Source organism: Cimex lectularius, unplaced genomic scaffold (assembly GCF_000648675.2).
Source record: "Cimex lectularius strain Harlan isolate CLEC.00 unplaced genomic scaffold, Clec_2.1 scaffold301, whole genome shotgun sequence".
Taxonomy (NCBI): Eukaryota; Metazoa; Arthropoda; class Insecta; order Hemiptera; family Cimicidae; genus Cimex; species Cimex lectularius.
In genome coordinates this window covers 369918-389703 of record NW_019392845.1, presented here as the reverse complement: position 1 = coordinate 389703, position 19786 = coordinate 369918, and the positions used below count along the sequence as shown (strand labels likewise).

The 19786-nt window shown below is 32.0% G+C and overlaps 1 protein-coding gene across 2 annotated transcripts; it reads left to right on the top strand.

Moving 5' to 3' along the window:
- The first annotated feature begins 3048 nt into the window (after positions 1-3048).
- On the top strand, positions 3049-19228 carry LOC106664563 (GRIP and coiled-coil domain-containing protein 2-like). Of its 2 annotated transcripts, none has more exons than XM_014390402.2 (21): positions 3049-3214; positions 6228-6342; positions 7266-7321; positions 7422-7505; positions 7588-7756; positions 7859-11085; positions 11170-11250; positions 12770-12977; positions 13047-13141; positions 15844-15987; positions 16197-16375; positions 16433-16637; positions 16702-16869; positions 16946-17152; positions 17212-17441; positions 17498-17678; positions 18015-18191; positions 18250-18346; positions 18409-18632; positions 18762-18870; positions 18937-19228. In XM_014390402.2, exons 1-21 carry the CDS (start codon positions 3188-3190, stop codon positions 18987-18989), a joined length of 6036 nt encoding a protein of 2011 aa, XP_014245888.1. In that variant the 5' UTR covers positions 3049-3187; the 3' UTR covers positions 18990-19228. The 2 variants fall into 2 exon arrangements, with proteins under 2 accessions (XP_014245888.1, XP_014245887.1); XM_014390401.2 differs by lacking the exon at positions 3049-3214 and adding an exon at positions 3237-3347.
- Positions 19229-19786: the final 558 nt, after the last annotated feature.

The following is a 19786-nucleotide window of genomic DNA, read 5'->3' as shown; positions in this document are numbered from 1 at the left end:
TACTGATTGATCATGGCAATTTTTATTGCCAACAATGGCGTGTACTTAATGCATAAGTCAAAAAGTAAACTTCCATTTGTTTCTTCTGTAAAATTTTCTTTTTGTTGAGTTTCGTTTTTCTTGTAATTGTGCGTTATTTCCGAGGTCTGGACCCTTGATTGCCAACACCCGAGGTGGGTGATTCTCGTGTCCTGCCGATAATTTATTTTTTATTCCAAAAGTAACCGAATTATTAGATAGACAATGCAATTAGTGGAACGAGATTCCACAAGGGCAAAGGTCCTTGTACTGTTTCCCGAAATTGGGAATATCAATTAGAAGTAAACACGCTGAATCCTTAATCCAAAACAAGGATAAAGGATTTTTCAATGTATAATTTTTACGGAATTTAAAATGTTTATTCAGTCTCATTTGAATTGTGAAGCAATAAACTGTTTGTTTTCGTCTTTGTTTTCTTACTTTCAGTTTTTGAACATACAAATGCTACTTAGTGCTAAGGATGTTGCGCTTGGTGTGGTTCTTATTGATGATGGTCGTTCCGTCAGGTATGTGGCTATTGCCATCGGATTTCCATACGAAAAACTGCGATACGCCGTTACACATTTTTCGAGAAACTGGGTCCTGCGATAGAACGCCCGGTTCTGGATGCCCTAGGGTAACAGACCACAGGACCGTTTTTTGACATTGAGTATTTCGCGAAACCGGCACCTTACTGTTGTTCAAGCGATTCATCAGCTCCGGAAGTTCGAGGTGTCCAAATTTCTGAACGCACTGCTCGAAGAAGATTATATCAGTATGGACTGATGGCTTTTCGCCCCGTAAGAAGACCGAAATTTCCAGAACACACGGATTTGCACGGCTCGCATTTGCTCGAGACACAGCCATTTGGTCTTTAGACGATTGGTCTGCTGTACTTTTTACAATGTAATGTAGATCTGAAAGAGTGTAGAGAAGGCGAAATGAAAGGTACGAATCTTGTAAATTTTCCCAGATCCAACTTTCAACGTAGATAAGTGATGGTGTGGGCAGGACTTTCAATGGAGAATCGCACAGAGTTGGTTGTTGTTCTTGGAGGGTCTTTGACGGTCACTCACTATGTGGATGAAATTTTGGAACATCGTGCGTTGCCTATCAGCGACAATGCTATTCTAATGCACGATAATGCTCGTCCACATTCGCTCACATAGTACAAACGTACCAGAAACAGCATAACATCAGGGTCTTAGCCTGGCCAGCCTGTTCTCCAGACTTGAACCCAACCGAACATTTATGGGATAACCTCAAAATATGAATAAGAGCACGTCCTTCATGGTAGAAAGTATCCCGACGCGTGTTCGAGATGTTATTAAGGCAAGAGGAGAAAATACGCGATATTGAAATGTTAATTAGAAATCTAAAACAAAATTAAAACGAATTTTATTTGTCCGTCATTTTTTAAATTATTTTATTTTTCATTTTCCTTAGCAATTTACATTTTTTGTTTTTACTTTTCTAGACAAAGACTCAATTATAAAACGTTAAAGAAACTTTGATTAATATATAAAATTATATACAAATCAAATTATATTACATATGGGCGGAGATTTTTGCCTGTCATTGTAAATGTATTCATCAATGCCTAGGGCATCTCCAACCCACACCTATCGACGTTTTATTAAACAAATCCCGGAAGAATCCCTTAGATATTCGAAGAAAATTCATCTCCGATAATTTATTGTAAATTACCCAAAAACTGGAATTGTCAGTGGAGTGCGAGAAGTGGTAGGCTCAACTCTATACATGTGTATATGTGTCCAGATTTCAGCTTATATAAATCCACATTCAAAATTATTAATGTTTATAACCAGATTTAAATTAACATAAAATAATTTTACACTCATACAGAAACATTTTTTAAACAATAATTCTTATATTTATTTTATTTNAAGAGGAGAAAATACGCGATATTGAAATGTTAATTAGAAATCTAAAACAAAATTAAAACGAATTTTATATGTCCGTCATTTTTTAAACTTTTATTTTATTTTTCATTTTCCTTAGCAATTTACATTTTTTGTTTTTACTTTTCTAAACAAAGACTCAATTGTAACACGTTAAAGAAACGTGAAACTTTGATTAATATATAAAATTATATACAAATCAAATTACATTACACGTGGGCTGAGTTTTTGCCTGTCATTGTAAATGTATTCGTCAATGCCTAGGGTACCTCCAACCCACACCTATCGACGTTTTATTAAACGAATCCTGGAAGAATCCCCTAGATATTCGAAGAAAATTCATCTTCGATAATTTATTGTAAATTACTCAAAATCTGGAATTGTCAATGGACTGCGAGAAGTGGTAGGCTCAACTCTATACATGTGTACATACATGTCCAGATTTCAGTTTATATAAATCCACATTCAAAATCATTAATGTTTATAACCAGATTTAAATTAACATAAAATAATTTTACACTCATACAGAAACATTTTTTAAACGATAATTCTTATATTTATTTTATTTTTTAAGTAATTTTTTTAGGTAGTAGTAGCCTACTTACTAAAATTGAAATTAATATTTTTTTTATTTGGGGTTAATTATTAGATATTAATTAATATTCCAGGTTTCTTTTCTTTTTTATTAGTTCATTTTTAAATTTTTAGTTGCTAAAATTGGTGATTATCATAAGGCATCATAGTTTATGATCGATCATTTCTGGTAAGTCATTTATGAAACAATGCTAATGATTATTTACATTTTTCATTAATAGAAAATGTTAAAATTTTTTAAGTATAGACGGATTTGTTCACCAAAACTAAAGATTTTTAAACATTTTGATTTGCGCTGTGTTACGCAATTTTCGGTGAGGGGGAGTTCAATTAGGTTCCGCTGGGTTATTGTTTTTTTAAATTAAATTGAGCACTTTTTTCAAGAATATTTTTGGTAGATAAAAAAAGAGCGACTGAAAGGTTATTTTTGAAAAATCATGAACGGACATCATGATCATTGTAATCATTTTCCCCTATTGATAACACTGAAATGCTCCCGTTTACACTTTACGCAGTAAGGTTATGTTGCACCTGACAGAAAAACAGTTGATTAAGATGTGGCTGTCAGTGTTATGATTTTTATTGTTTACAATAGTTATAAATTAATCAGTTTTATTTCAATTTACTCGAGCTGATATTCATCTCGCTTCTTGATGCAGTCGCCGGCTGAAAAGAACAAAGTAGGTTTATGTGAATTATTCTAAATTAAACAAATTATCGCCCAGAAAGTATTGAAAAATGAGCTGAAGATTTTTGACATTCTTAAAAACGTTGATGTGGAATAAATATGTTTTCTGTAGGGATGTCAGTTACGTAAGTCACAAAGTATCAGTTACTTAGTCTTAAATCGTAAAGAGTCAGTCTGTAAAGTTAAAAAATTACATTAGCTGTTCAATTATATTATGTCCAAGATTTTGCGATGTATTTCAAAACCTTTCTTGTCACATTCAAAACCAATCATTCTCAACTCTGTAGAAGTGAAAAATTTAATAGAACTGCCTCAGTCTTGAAAAACATTTGACCTAACCCCATCGAATGAAAGTTTGTTGAAATAAAACATCCATATCACATATCACAGTTTATGTAGACTCAAACGCAAAAACCACGCTGACTTGCATGTCTTGCAGTTTAAATCAGAGCGCTGCATGAACGCAATATGGCACACTCCTGCTTTATATATTTTATGATTGAATTACGTATGAAATTATACGTATACATTGATGGACAAATTTAATGCACAACTCAATTTATTTATTTTAAAATTAAATCCACCATATTTCTACATTAGTTGCAGGTAATTAGGAGCTATTGTAGTCAAAATAAAGAATAAATAATGCTTTGTTTATTTCTTTTGTTTACTTTTGTACTGCTTAATCCTACCCAACTTGTGGGCTCTCTTACCACAGCTCAGAAAATGGCCAGGCTTCAATCCACACGGAAACATGTGAATTGTACATTGGAAGATTGGGGACGAGTTCCCTTTACAGATGAGGTGAGAGTTGGCCTCAAATCCTACCTTCAGTTGGTGGTAATTTCATATAGAGATGCCCAGGAGAAAGGAACGCCCCATGCTATATGGTTTTTCAGTTGGCATTCCATAGTGGGTCATTGATGTACTGGGGTCGCATCTCCTTGGACGCTTGAATCGAATTGGTTGTTGTGTGAGGAAGATCTCAAACTTCACAAAACTACTTACAAGACATAATCAAAGAACATATAGTATCATTTGCGTTAATTTTGTCCATCAGTGTGTACCAAAACTGTCTTTCCATACAAATCCAACTTATCTCAATTAATATCAGCTTTCAATATTACAATTTTATTGTTGAGCACTGTAAAGAACTGAGGGTTACCTTTCCACTTGGTTTGATCCCTGATTTTTAATACACTTGATCAATTGATTGATATATAAGCTCAATTCTCCACATACATGTACATACGTATACACGTACAGAATTTAGCTTAGGACGTTTCATAGCAATCACCCACTTTGGATCTGGCATCTGGGGTCAAACCTTGGTCATTTATTCTAACACCCAAATTAGACTACAAGGGCTGTCAACAGCAAGGTCATTTCAGCCTCTAACATATGCAATTTTTAAAGCTAGGTAGTCGCACACTCTCATTCATTCTTAAATACATTCTTTCCTATCCATTCACTCAAGTAGGGCTGTTGAGTACTCTATATTCCTCCATCACCCTTTACAACTATATAAATAATCTAATGGAGGGTCAATGGGATACTCAATATTCTATCACCAGCCCTTTTGCCCTATACATACTCATACTAATAAATACATTCAGTTTCAGTAAACACAAAATGAGATATCTATCAGTACTGTACTCAATAAAATAGCAAATAAAATTCAAAATTATGAATGGGATATGGCTTATTTCTTTGGTATCTCATAAACACTTAAAAATTCACATCAAAATTAGTCAGTGAACACAAACAAAATCTCCAAAACCTGGAGAACAACCTGAAGATATCTTTGGTACCAGGAATTTTGAGTAATACGAAGGTAGACACACTGGCCAGAGGAGGATCTGCAAGTCGATATATATAGGCTCTGAACCTATTCTTTGGATTACAAAATCTTACATCACAGAATGAATAAAAAAAAAAAGCAAAAGGAGAAGTGGATAAACTCAAAAATTGCTTGATAAAGTAAGCTTTTTCTAAAACTGATTGGCCAACTTACTGCTAAGTTAGAGAGGGCTAAAATCAGAGGAGTGGTTACTGGTCACTGGCATCTGAGAACATCTCCACAGCATGGGCATGTTCAATAATTGCCCCATTTTTTGGTTCTTTGAGGAGGAAGAAACTGTGACCCATATCTTCGAATGCAAAGCACTGCTCAATGAACAACAGTCAATAACCTAGCATTTCTTAGAAGGATCAAGTTGAACTAAGGAATTAAAAATGTATAAAAAGCCAGAAGGCTACAGGGCTTGGGGAACAAAAGCACTTCCTACTATCCATCATCATCATCTTACACACTTCTTTGCTGATAGATTCAGATAAATAAATAGCTATTTATTTATTGGTACAATACATTTCAGGGCCAATCTGGATCCACTCTTCTGGGCTACACTTAATATATAATTTTTTTTCCATGCAGTTTTTTTTTTCGAATGCAGGGCCGCTGGATTCGAACCCAGGGCCTTTACCTTACATTGATGAGCACCGTGTCAATGCCTAAACTGTTGCGGCCACCGACGCCCCAATATAAAATATTATTTATTACATTAAATAAAAACAATTCAGTAAAAACCAAAACCAAGATACATTATAAATTATGTTGCAATGTAAATAATCTCTTGTAAAAGAAAAAACAGCCAACCAAAAAAGGAAGAGTACAAACTTCTATTAAAAACTGTAAAATAATTGCATTCCGAATATATTTAGGAATGATTGATGTGCGGAATTCATTGATCAAAATTATATGTACTTTAAAAAATAAAATTTTCCATTAATATGACCAAAATCAAAATCAATCACAATACATCTATACATACAAAGATATATATATTTAAATACTGTATACCTTAATATACATTTATATACAATGACATTATTGAAATTCATTTTAGTGGTAAACTAGGCTGTTTTTAGATATAAATTACAAACCGTATTCAGATATGCCAAGAAAAATATGAGTTGTTAAGCATATGTATTTTTACATTTTTCAGACCCAAGCTCCTCCAAATGCAGAGGGTAGCAATGGTGAGCTAACAAAAGAGCAGCTTCTTGTCAAGTGTAAAAACTTGCTTTCTATCGCACAGAAGGCCAAAACTTCTAAAGATGGTAAGTTAACACATCAGTGATTCACAAGACTTGTTCATCATCTATCAAATCAGCCACACTTGCTTAACCTACAGATAATTTACATATTAAACAAAATTAATGTGGATGGCACACAAGGTCTAAGCCCCCGTCCACATCCCTTAAGGTCTTCCAGGGTTTGAACTCAGGTGTACCCTCAGAAATATAGGCTTTTATTAATTGCAATGAGAGCTCAGTGATAAAATTATTTGTGTTCATTTTTCAGAGACCCTAAGCCTGTATTTACAACAAGAGAGTAGATCACTAAGCCCATTATTCAGTTTGATTTAGTCTTTTTGCATTTTGCTAACTCCTTATATTAGTTCTTCATGTAATTTTAGTATAAAAACGTTAAATACAAAGGAATAATCTGAAGAAAAAAAAAAAGATTTTTTCCAAGGTAACCAAGAATCAAAAAATGGAAAAGGATATCTTATAACAGTTGCCAATTGACGGATGTAAATTACCGAAATGTCCAAAAATTAAATATAAAAATAAAGCAGGAAAATTTATTTAAAAAACAAGTTTATTTAGTTAGAAAAGTTTATTTAAAAATACTACCAATTATAACTACAAAATTTAATACTTCTATACAGTGTAACTTAGCATCCAATTTTGGTGTCAAAATATTACAATCCAGTTTCATTGGCAAAGCTGGAAAGCCATGACTCAAAAAATCTAAACTTTATATTTGGAATCTTTATTTAAATAAATTAAGCTTTCAAGACAAATTTTCAGCAATATAATTTAATTTAATGATTTCTTCTTAATTTTTTTGTCTTTTAATAAATACATCAAATATTTATTTATTTTATTATATAAAATTAAAAAACATAAATCATTATGTAATACATTGATTTATCTAATATGTACTTTTACACTTCATGAAAAATGTTTGTTTACAGAGGCACAAGCAGAAAATAATAATTTAAGGGCAGAATTGGATCGAATTAATGGCTTGGTAAGTGTATTTTATTATTTATTTATTTATTGTTAAAAAAAAATTTTTATTTTTTTGTATTTTTAATTTTTATAATAATTTTAATGTTTGTTGTTTTTAGCTTTCATCTACCACCAAGCAATACAAGACTGCTGAAGAGATGCTTGCTGCCCTTACAGACCAGAAGCTCAAACTGGCAATGGAGGTATTTAATAATTATCAGTTTTTTTTTTTTTTTTTTTTTATTGCAAATTTCGTTCATTTTATCTTTTTTATATTGTCCTCAGATTGATGATATGAAGAAGGAAAGAATGAAAACAGCAGGGGAAGTTAAAGTTCTATATTCTGTCAAACAAAAATGTGAAGCTGAAATGGAAAACTATAAGCAACAACTTCAAAAAGTCTCAAAAGAAAATAATGAACTATTGCTTGCTCTAGAGAGTCAACAAAAATCTGGTAAGCTTTAAAAATTTAGCTAAAAAAATTATAATTGGTTGATAAATAGGGTATATAATTTTATCAGTTTTAACTTCTAAATGATGCTTTTTGTTTTATCAGAAGCTCAGATGCAAGAAGACATAAGAAAGCTTCATGAAAACCATGAAAAAATGGTTCATTATTGTTCTGAAGGGAAAGTAGAAAAGCAGTGTTTGGAAAAAGCTCTCGAAGAGACTACAAACAGATTAAAGAAAATAGAAGAAAAACACAGCAATTTTTTCAAAACGTATTCGCAAAAGTTTAACACAGATGTCGATGACTTTGATTCTCTTATGGACTCGCTAAGTAATTTTTCAATGTCTAAAAGTTCTGAAGACTTGAACAATATGGAATCAGAGAAAGTTGCAAAACTTATAGCTGAGCTTAACAGTACTAAAGCTGATCACGACAAGATAGTTCGGAACCTCGAAGAGGTCAGGATAGAAACAAGACAATTAATAGACAACTCCGAACAACTTAATAAAGAAATCGAAAAACTAAAATTGGAGAAAGATAAAGCAGAGATTGAATTTAATTCTGTTGTTGGTAATTTGAAGAGTGAAATTGAGACAACTATGCAAAAGTTGAAATTATCACAACAGGAAAACAACAATCTCAAGGCCAATATTCAATTGTATGAGGAGAAACTACAAGACCATACATTAATGGAATCTTATGAGGATCAAAAAGAAAACTACAGGAAATGTAACGAAGAGCTTACAAAGGCAAGGCAAGATCTAGAAACTTTAAACAAAGAATTCAGTGATATTGTAAAGACAAATGCCAACCTGCAATGTACTAATGAAAAAGTGATCAATCTCATTAAAACAATTAATGATTTCACTAAAGTCAGCTTTGATACATTTATGGAATTCATAAATAACAAGAAGTTATGTGCAAACACAGCTGAGCAATTTATAAGTCAGATTGATACAAAGTTTCCAGATGAAGCTTTTGATCGAGTAGAAGGTGTTAATGCCAATTTTAAGGCTGAATTTATCGAACTAATTTTGGCAATGTTTAATATTGTTCTTTCTAAAGAAGATGAGAGTCAAAAACTTGTTCTTCAGTTAAATTCTCTTAAAGAATCTTTGCAAGAAACATCAATCAGAGAACAGGACAATGCTAAACTGTTGGAGCAATGTAAAAAGTTGAAGGAAGAATCGATAAAGCTTGAAGGTGAAAAAGACAGACTGGAGGGAGCGCTACGTGTTCTAGATGATAAATGTAATGGGTGTGAAAATGAACTATTCAGTGCTAATGAAAAAGTCATTAAAACCCAAGAAGAGTTGGCTATATTAAAATCAGAATGTAGTCAAAACATGATGTTGATCAAGGAACAAGAAGGCCATCTTGAGAAATTTAAATTGGCTCTAGAAGCAGCCAATAACAAGTGTAAGCATTATGAAAATCAACTAGAACAGCACAAAAAAGAAATGGAAACATTTGATAATTTGAAGAAAGAATATGAGAAAGAACTGTCTGATTTTAAAGTCAAGAATAAAAAATATGAAGAAGATGCCCAAAATGCACAAAAAACTCAAGAGAATTTATTATCTCAATTAAATTCCCTCCAGGAGAAAAATAATTGTTTTCAAAATCACATCGTCAACTGTGAAAGTGCCAATAATGAGTTGACGAGTAAAATCAATATTCTGAAAGAAGAGAATAAAGCTAAAAATACTGAGATAAATGATCAGAAGGGACGGTTGGTAGAGTTTGAGGTGGAATGTAAAAATTATCAATCCCAAGTGGCAGAATTGAAAAGTGTCAAAGAAATGTTAAATTCTCAGTTAAACGATTTGGAAAACAGGTGCACGGCACGAGATAAAGAAATTGAAAAATTCAAGGAAGCCAGCGAAAAACTTCAGAAGCAAGTAAACATTTTGCAAAAAACAATAGAGGAAAATGAAAATAAGTATAAAAATGAAAAAGAAAAGCTATCAGTACAATTAACAGAAGTAAAGGCTAAATACGAAGAGCTTGAAAAGCTAAATTCATACGAAAAGAATGGAATGGAGGAGCTAAAAGTTGAATTAAATGATATGAAGTTAAAATGTCAGACTTATGAAAATAAATATCTCACTTTTGAGAAAGAAAAACAAGAACTCGTATCTTTGCATGTAAGTGAAAAAAATTCTATAACTTCCAATTATTCCAATTTGAAACAAAAGTGTCATGATTTAGAAATGACATTAGCTCAACTGGAACAAGACAAAGCATGTTCAATTGCCGAACTTAAAGAATTGCAAATAAAATGTAAGTCTTACGAAGAAGAATTAGTGCTCAGCAATAACGAGCACAGCAAATTAAGTGCAGATTTAAAAGACTTAAGCGAGAATTCTAAAGAGTTCAGTGCTCAGATTGTATTGAAAGAAAACGAGATTGAAAAGCTGAGCAACCAGCTGGCAGAAGCCAGAGGAATTTGTGAAGAATTCCAAAATACAATCGAAATGGTGAACCAAGAGAAATTAAAATTAGTGGCTGAGCTTGAATCAGTAAAAAATGATTATGAAAAAATTAAAGCTGAAGTCGCTCAGTATCAAAAAGAAAATGCAAATTTAAATAAATACACCGAACTTCTAAAACAAAAAGATATTCAACTTGAGGAGTGCACGATGAATTCAGAAGATATTAAAACAAAATTGGAGAAGAGTAGAATTTTTCAAGAAGAGCTAATGTCCAAAATGATGAATTGTAAGTGTGAAGTAGAATCTGCTTACAATCAACTATCTCTGGTAGAACAGCAAGCCAATGTTATGAACAACGAATTAATCAAGAAGGTAGAAACTGAGACAAAACTGATGGAAGAAAACCAAAACTTAATTCAAACCTTGAACAAAAAAGAACAACACTTAAATGATTTAAACAGTAAGCTGCAGGTCCAGGCTGACAAGGAAATGAATGATGTTCAAGATCATCAACAGGACATCAGCAACCTTGAAATTACTATTTCTTCATTAACAGAAAAATGCCAAGAATATGAAGAGCTTAACAAAGAATTGAACCAGCAGGTATCGGCTATGACATCGCATATAGAACAGATCTCTTTAGAGCACAAAGCAACACTTTCAATTAAGAAAAATGAACTGAACAAACTCAGAGAAGAGATAAACGAGTGCAAGGAATTACTCAATTTTAAAACATTGGAACTTGATGAAATAAACAAAATTTGGGCTGGAAGGCTCAAGACTATCAAAGTTGGACTCAGGGGAGTACAGAAAAACGCAAAAGAAATGGCAAACATGTCTTATACGTTGCAGCAGACATTTTCTGATAGACTTTCTTCGCTACAATCAGAAATTAAAGTGAGTTTAAAGTTATTCTTATGCGTGTATTTTTTTTTTCCTAATGTCTTCTTCACTTAAATTTATGTACAATTTTGTTTATAGGAAAAAGTTAAGAAAGTTTTACAAAATGAAGCTGCCAACACAAAACATGAGCTTCTAGATGAAATGCAATGTATGAATGAGGTTAGTCAATTTAACTTTTCAATAGAAAATTATAACATTACAAATTTTAATTAATTTGAATTTCTTCCACTTCAGTACTATGTTACATTCAAGATTCATTTTTCATGTTTTGTTGTTTGTTGTTCTTGTTTAGATTCATTTTTTCATGTTCAGTACTATGTTACTTTGTATATTGAACATTTGGAAACATTTACAACCGCATAAATCAAAAATTCTAGTTTGACCATTCAATCCATAGTTCTACACATTTTTTTGAACAAGTTAATGTAAAAATTTTAGCAATCAATATTTTTTATCATTTAACAAGTGTATGTATTGAATCATTCGTGAGGTAAATAAATTTGAAACCAATATTTGCAAAAGTAAATTGAGACAATTCAGTAAAGAAGGCAGTAGAAAACTTAATTTAACTACAAATTATATAAAAATATATTCATTTTTCACTCTTAAGACTATTTTAATCTGAAATTAACTTAATTGGTATTATTTAAATTTAATTTGATTGTATAAATTAAATGTTTTTTGGGTTTACGCTGGCATATTACCCATGTAGTTTTCTATTTTCATTTTACTGTCGAGCGGGATCGGCCGACCAGGACCAGGTCCCTGCCGCGCGCCCGCATCCACTCTTTCAGCTCCATCATCTTCTCATCCTCTAAATTTTCATGGTTGAAGATAATCAAAAAGAAACATTTATCGACTTTAGAAATATGTTGAAAGCTAATGGATTATTGCTTATTAGGACAGATTAAGTTTATTCGTTTGGAAATGTTTGGGACTTTGCTCAGATTTTTTAGAATTAGAAATTAAATGTTACAACAGATAGATTTTATTAAATTGAAATGTAATTAATCTTAAATTTGTTTCTATATAATTTTGAGCCCTCTTCAGAGATTGTTTTTATTTTTTTAAAGGCATCATGAACTCATATATTAGCCAGAGTATGTAGTTGAGTAGGTGTTTGCTTTAGTGTAGTTGAGAGGAAGGGAATTGTGAAAAAAGGGGAATTTAACCTACATTCGTGGGGTCTACAAGCCGAGAGTCTATCAGGCTAACCACTGGGCTACAGCGGTCCTCTACCCCTTAAAATGTTTAATTTGTTAAAAACTAAAATCTTTGTAAACCGACTTTATAAAAATATCTTGTTTTTAAAAGTTCATACTACTCCCCAGTAATTTCAGCTGCACTTTTTGAATATAATCAGCTGAAATTAATTTAGTCGGCTTTTAGAGAAGTCTTTTATTTACTTATTTATTTATTTTTTGTTTGTTTTTACTTTTTGTAAACATATTTTGTTTAAGGCCTTAACAGTTTTCTTTAGAGCATTACAAAAATATAATTTTAACCAATTGATATTAAATGTAGGAAAAGTTATTTCTAAGAATCGCTACATGGTTCAGAATAAAATTTACCCCCCCCTTTTTTTGTTTACAATCTTAAAACAATATTCAATGTACGCATTGCAATAAATATAATAAAATAATGTACAATACTTGTACTAATTTGTATACCATTTTAGGCTTTGAAAGAGCGAGGTGAGGTGATTTCACACCTGCAAGAGGCCCTTAAGGAAGAAGGGATGAAACATGAAGAGCTTAGAAAAGAGTGCATCAGTCTTCGGGGTCAGATAAAGGAAAAGGAATCACTTGTGGAAGGTAAAGAACACCAGATTAAAGAATTAGAGGGAGAGCTATTGAAAGCCAAGGAAATGAAGGAGCCTACTGCAGGTAAATTTTGTCCTCATTGAATTATCAGCCAAAAATTTAATTAAATTTAAAATTAACGATTTTTTATAGATGTTGATGTATTAAGTACAAGTACAATCAGCAAGACTGAGGACACTATTCGATTAAGGGACTTGGAAGAAAGTTTTGAAGAGAAATATGTAAAAGTAAGTTAAACTTTTTATTAGGTTTCGTGGTCCGCTTGACCAAATAAATACTTTTCAATTAATTAAGGTTTTGGTTGAGATAAAATGGTTGAAAAATGGCAAAAAGGAGGGAAAATTCAAAAAGTGGGGTTGAGATGGGAAGTAGAGTCTGAGTGGATTGAAGTCAGATAGCTCAAGTGGTAGAGCAGCGGCGTATTTAGCCGAAGGTCGTGGGTTCGAATCCCGCTTGTGATACTGACTTTTTTATCTCAGCCAAAACCTTAATTGAAAAGTAAGTTATAACATTTTCTATTATGATTATTCAGAAATCATGAGATGCAGTCTCACGATTTCCGAATAATCATCGACCAATGGTCACTAATCACCACACATTTTCTACTATATTATATTTCAAGAGACACACCTTTTTTGCCCACAAAAAAATCAATAATATTTAACAATAAAGTATCACATTTATTAAGATTTGTTGGGGAGAGGGATGGGGTTATATCTTCTGTTTTCATTTTCAGGGATGTACAATAATTTTTTGTTAGGAATTAACTTAAATTTAAATCTTCAATTTGAAATTTTTAAATTTAATGTGCAATTTCTAGTCTTATCCAGAGAGTTCTGAGATACTTTATTGCAGATCATGTAAATATTTACCACTCCAAAAAAATTACATCATCTGTATATAACATGTTTCTGGTAATTTAATTAGTGTAAGGCATAAAAGGAAATGAATAATGCTCAGAAAACAGCCCTGGGGCACACTATTTTCCTGTTGATACAGATTAGAAAGAGTATCATTGCAGTGAACTCTACTGTGCAGTGAATTAAGAGTATCTGTACTAATAAAGGTCAGAATGTGTCCATTTGTTCCAAAAGAAATAAGTGTATCCAGTTTTAATCAATATACTTTTTTAATCATTTTTTATTAATTAAAATCATTAATCAATATACTTCTCCCAATGTGATGGCAAGTTCTCTATACCCTCTGAATATAATTTTGAGTCTTTATTATTAACAAATTATATAAACGCATTTTCGAACGACTTTTGATCAATAATTTTTTTAAGTTGAAAACGTCCAGGTGGCTTAAAAAAATGGGGAAGAGGTCTGGAGAATATGGAGGGCGAAGCAGAACCTCATAACCAAGATCCAACAGTTTTCGTGTTGTCACATGTGAAACATGGAGCTGAGCATTGTTGTGTAACAGAATCGGCCATTTTCGATTGAACAGATAGCTTCAATAATGCCAATTTCTCGTGCATTGCTTCATTGTGATGGCAATACGTTTCAGCATTGATTGTTTCAACAGTATTCAAGAAGCTGTAGTAAATCAGCCCTAATGAAACTGATGAAAGAGTCACCATCACCTTTTTTTGATGAGTTTGGGGCTTCGGAAAATGTAGTGCTGCTTCTTCTTTGTCAAGCCACTTCCACAATGTCAGCTGTTATCCACTTTTTATCACAAGTAACAATTCTATCCAGAAAAGTTTGTTTCTGTTTTGGCAAAGAAATGTTGCACAAACTTGATAACAATGATTCTTTTGATTATCATTAAATGCATGAAGAACCCAACTTTCGAGCTTTTTCACCTTTCTAATTGCTTTAAGGTGGTCAGCGAAATTTGATGTGCTAACTGGAAGATTCTCTACAAGTTTTTGAAAAGTTCCTCAGGGATTTTCTTCGAAAGCTCATAGAACATCATCTAGGGAAAAAATTCTGCCACAAACTTCTTTGTTTTCAAGGCTAAATTCTTCCTTTCAAAACTTTTTAAACCGTCTCTGAACAGTGCTCTCACTCACACTGCCATCGCCCCAGACTTCATTAATGTTTCTGGCTGTTTGAGCCATGTTGCTACTGAATTTAAACTTGTAAAACAAAATTACGTGAAAATCATGCTTTGACATCTTAGACTGAATTTTCCCACTCAATAAAAAGCTACTGAGGTAAACATTTTTGTTTGAAAGAGGATTAAAAAGTATTGACATTCGAATAAAAGAATTATCCATCAAACATAAAAAGTTTATTATGCAGAGGAGTAAATTTGAAAGAAAACATGAAATCCTGCAATATTTTCTTGGCAAACCAATAGAAACATGTGGAAAGTTATATTCTCATAGACAGGCTTTCCTTCCTTCCTTCTTCTCATTAAGCAGGATGCTTTCTAGGAGAAGTTTGTTCAAAATATTTAACACTTTATTTTGCTCAGATACTTTCATTTTTTTTAATACAGTAATACCACATAAAATTTTATCATATGGAAAGCACAATTAACTCAATTTTTGCTTTTCGAAATCCATATGGCGAATCTCTTGATGCTCACTTGCTACGAAAACCACTTTTTTTAAATGCTGTATCCCTTTCATTGGGAAGTCACCACCAGGCGGTTTTCCCTGTGGTGGGTTGAAAACTGATTCACCCTGTGTATGAACAAAAGAAAAAACCTAAAAATCCCTATATAATCAGGAAAATAAAAGAGTAATGGATTAAAGACATACTCTTCACTGTTCAAAGGTTAAATACTAACTAAACTAGTAATTGAAACTCTTAAAATAAAAACATGATATCTACTATCATTGAGCTTTCGCTGACTATTGTGGTATAATAAAAATTATATAATTACTTATATATATCATACATGTATCTAAATTTTATTGACAACCCAGCATGGTTTCTTTTATACACATTTATATATTTTTTCTCTTATGTTCTAGCTAAAAATGGTTGCTCTCAAATTAAAAAAACGCCTGCTGGAAACAAACCAGCAGCTGGAATCTGAAAGGGTGAAATTTAATTCTGAAAAATCGGAATTGTTAGAAAAAATCCAACATTTATCTACAGCGGCAAAAAATGTTCAAGTAAGTGTTGAAAGTATATTCTTAACAGCATAATTATTTTCCTGACTACTGACTGCCTCAATAATACTTTGAGAGGAGGCAGTGGCTTAATAATTTAAGAATTCTAACTTGAAGTACTTCGTACTTTTTTTTACCGTGTAACTTCACCATACTAAGTATATTAATGTAAAAAAGTCATTACCCACGAATAATAATTATTTTAATTTCAGAAAGTACAAGAATCCTTTGACTTAGCTCTTGATGAACTTGAGGTGTTGAAAAAGGAGAAGACCAATTTGACAAATTCTTTAACAGAAGTTTTAAAGAATGAAGAGGCTCTTAAAACTCAGGTTAGCACATTGGAAACTTCAAATCAGCATCTGCCAATTATGAAAAAACAAATTGATAGGTAAATATGAAAAAAGTTTTAAGTAAAAGTGTAAATTCAAATGATATGAAATTTTAGCCTCAACGTTGCTCTAAAAGAAGCCAAAAATGAAGCACAGAGGATCGAGATGGAAAAGAAAGTTGAAGTAATGAAATACGAAGAATTAAAAAAACAAGTTCAACAACAGGAAAGCAAAGTGCAGGAACTCACGGCCTCACTCGAACAAGCAGTCCGACAAGGGAAAAGTAACAACGTGTTGGAGTTGGAAATTAAAAATTATGAAGTAATTGCAACGTTTACTGGTAATAGGAATCACTTTTTTTAATAAAAGTTTTACATTTTTTTAGAAGCTATGTGCAGACATGACATCACAATTAAATTCAGAAAAAGTAAAATTTTCAAATTTGGCTGAAGAGAATTCCTCACTTATAAGCACCAAGAAAAGTTTACAGGAACAGATTCAAATGCTTGAAAATCAAATAAAATCAGGAGAGGAGATAATAGAAAATATGAAGGTACTATACAGCAAGATATTACATGCTTTGGTTCAAACAAGTTATTTTTTATTTTTTTAAATGATCTAAAAATTAGAAACAATTGGCGTCTTCAAAGGAGAAAAACGTTAACATAAATTCTGACATGGAAAGTCTGCAGGCACAGGTTGCCGATTTAAAACGAGAGTTAAATACTGCTAAAAACAACAGCGAACAAACAACTCTAGAAATGTCCAACATCACTGCAGAATATGCGAGGAAGGAGTTAGACATGCAGAATAAAATTGTTTCACTAAGGGCCCACGTGAGTTCACAAAAAGTTTTTTTTTTTTTTTTTTTTTTTTTTTAACAAATTTTGTTCAGGTGCAAAGCCTTGAAACAAATTTGGCCTCTACTAAGCAAGAATTAGGAACTGCTAAATTAGAGATCGAGCATTTAAGGGAAGAGTTTGACAGCTACAGAATACGAGCTCAGAGCACACTCGCCAAACAGAAAGGCGATTCTGTTTCTCAAGGGGAGAAAGAAGCGAGAGAACTAATCGATAAACTGAAAACCGAACTCGACGCCATTCGTGAAAAGCTTGAAACCACTTTGTATGCTTGCTTATTTGCATTTTATACTAGGCAGTTTACAATATTATAATTTACAGGTTAGAAGTAGATTCACAGAACAACAGGATTTCATCGCTCCAATCAGAAAAAAATAAAAGCGAGAAAAAGTATGATGATGTAACGAAAGTTTTGCATCAGAAGATAACTGACTATGACACTTTAATGACAGAATACAAAGCTTTTAAACTGTCGACAGATACTGTCTTACACAATCTCAAGGTATTATTTTTTTTTAACATCATTTTGCCAGTTGATTAACATCAATAGTATTACTCCACTCAGTGCACTTATGATTTTAATTGTTAATATTATTCAACTTAAATTGGAAGATTTCTTATTAAAGTGTGAACAGGGTTGTTTAGTCTGCTTATCACTGATTTGGTCTGTCCCTCCACAAACCTGCCACTGAAAAATGAAAAATGGTGAATGCAGACAGATCAAAACAGCAAGAATAGCAGGGTGATAAGAAATGACCAAACTTTGTTGATGTGCTTAAGTTTATTACAAGAAAATAATTTTTTACCCAAAAATTTGAATAAAGTTTCTTTTACTCAGTCACAATATGAATCCAAACAAGAAATGATCCTGAAAGAAAATGCTCAATTGAAGGAAACAGTGAGCCATTTAAAGTTTGAATTAAATGAAAAAGAATTCTTAGAGTCTAAAACTGCACATGATTTTAACATCCAGCCCTATGAAGAAGCAGTACTTCAGGAAAGGGAAGATGCCGAGGTATCAGTAGTTTAAAATAGATAGAAAATGACTTGAATAATAATGAACAATGCTCTAGGGTTCTGAAAGTGTTCCTACTTCAGTCGTCCGTAGGCTTAGCAATGTTGTACCTTTGGACGTTCTTTTGAACAACCCGATCGATGATGAAAACCGAGGTGTGTTAAAATTGATTAAAAATTCTAACGTATCTATTTGTTTAACTTGAATTTCATTTCAGTGCCAGTACTTCAAGAACAGTTGGTCAAACTTAGAAATGAACTCGGGACGTACGAGGTTAGGACCAGGCATCTATCAGCTTTGTTGAGCGAGGCCGAAAAAGATGCTGCAAGAAATTCTCACCAAAATTTGATATTGAAGGAGGAAGTTAGAAGGTTGGAGAGGAGCTTAGAAAGACAACCCCATATCGCTAATACAGAATATTTAAAAAATGTTGTATTCAAGGTAGCAATTTTATAATATTTAATTATATTACTTACAAAGTTTTAATAATCTGTATTTGGTTACTTATTTATTTATGCAGTTAAAATATTAGAAGTTTTCTTAAAACATTGAGTAATAATTATATTTTAGTTTCTCACACTGCAAGGAGGCGATGAAAAATGGAGGCTGATCCCAGTTCTTGATACAATATTAAAGCTGAGCCCAGAGGAACATCACAAACTTGAAGCCATTGCTAAAGGTGGTTGTCAAAAACACATGACCAACAATTATTACAGATTTAATCAATCACTTTCGGCTGTTTCAGGAGAAGGGAGTTCCAGTTGGGGCCAATATCTTCAGTCCTGGACCGGTCTTTAATTTGAGGTAGAATGATAAAAGCTTCTGAAAACCTTTACCATTCCAACAATTACCTAATTGTGTAAATAAGGGTAAATATTGTATGTACAAAAGATGTAAGTTTATGCTGTAAGTTTATTTACTACAGGAGACTCCAATTTATTGCATTCAAAAGTCTTGCTTACAGGGAGAAAAATGTCAAAACATTTTTAAAAAGAGTAAATTGTATATTTATAACACTGTATATAAAATTATTTAGGAACTTCAATAATATTGTTATTTTGTATAGAACTTCTCATTAATAAAATTTTATTTTTATGAGATAAAATTGTTTTATTTTATGAACCATACAAGAGAAGTAAGTTTTTAAGCAATAAAAAATAAAATGATTTTACTGCAGGTGGTGTTTTCAATGATTGAATGGCTGATAATATATTATTATGATATTAATTATTGCATGCAATAAATAATATATGCATACAAATAAAAATACAATTTATTTACTATTAATATAATTACATTATATTTGATATAAAGTTACAAAGTTTGAGAAAGGTTTAAGGCTCTCTGTTCTATGTTATCATTAAAAAGTATTAATCAGTTATTAAATTTATGGTCAGCGAACAATCATTTTTGCTAAACAGCTCTGATTTTGGTTCTATTGAATCATATGCAAAACATAACGCTATTTATACACCTAAGATTGGTTTAAAGCTATGTCAGCATGCCAGAGGAATAAAAGGTTTCATGTGGTCAATATGAAATAAAATTAGTTCAAATCCGTTGTAATGTGTGTTCTAACAAGAAGGCACGAGAAT

What these genes read in the sequence shown, in the direction of transcription:
- LOC106664563 (XM_014390401.2), top strand. Translation starts at nt 3,309, where the DNA reads ATGTGGAATAAATATGTTTTCTGTAGGGATGTCAGTTAC. An exon ending in AGAGAGTCAACAAAAATCTG is followed by an intron (nt 7,757 to 7,858) that starts GTAAGCTTTAAA and finishes TTGTTTTATCAG; the next exon opens with AAGCTCAGATGCAAGAAGAC. An exon ending in GATCGATGATGAAAACCGAG is followed by an intron (nt 18,347 to 18,408) that starts GTGTGTTAAAAT and finishes ATTTCATTTCAG; the next exon opens with TGCCAGTACTTCAAGAACAG.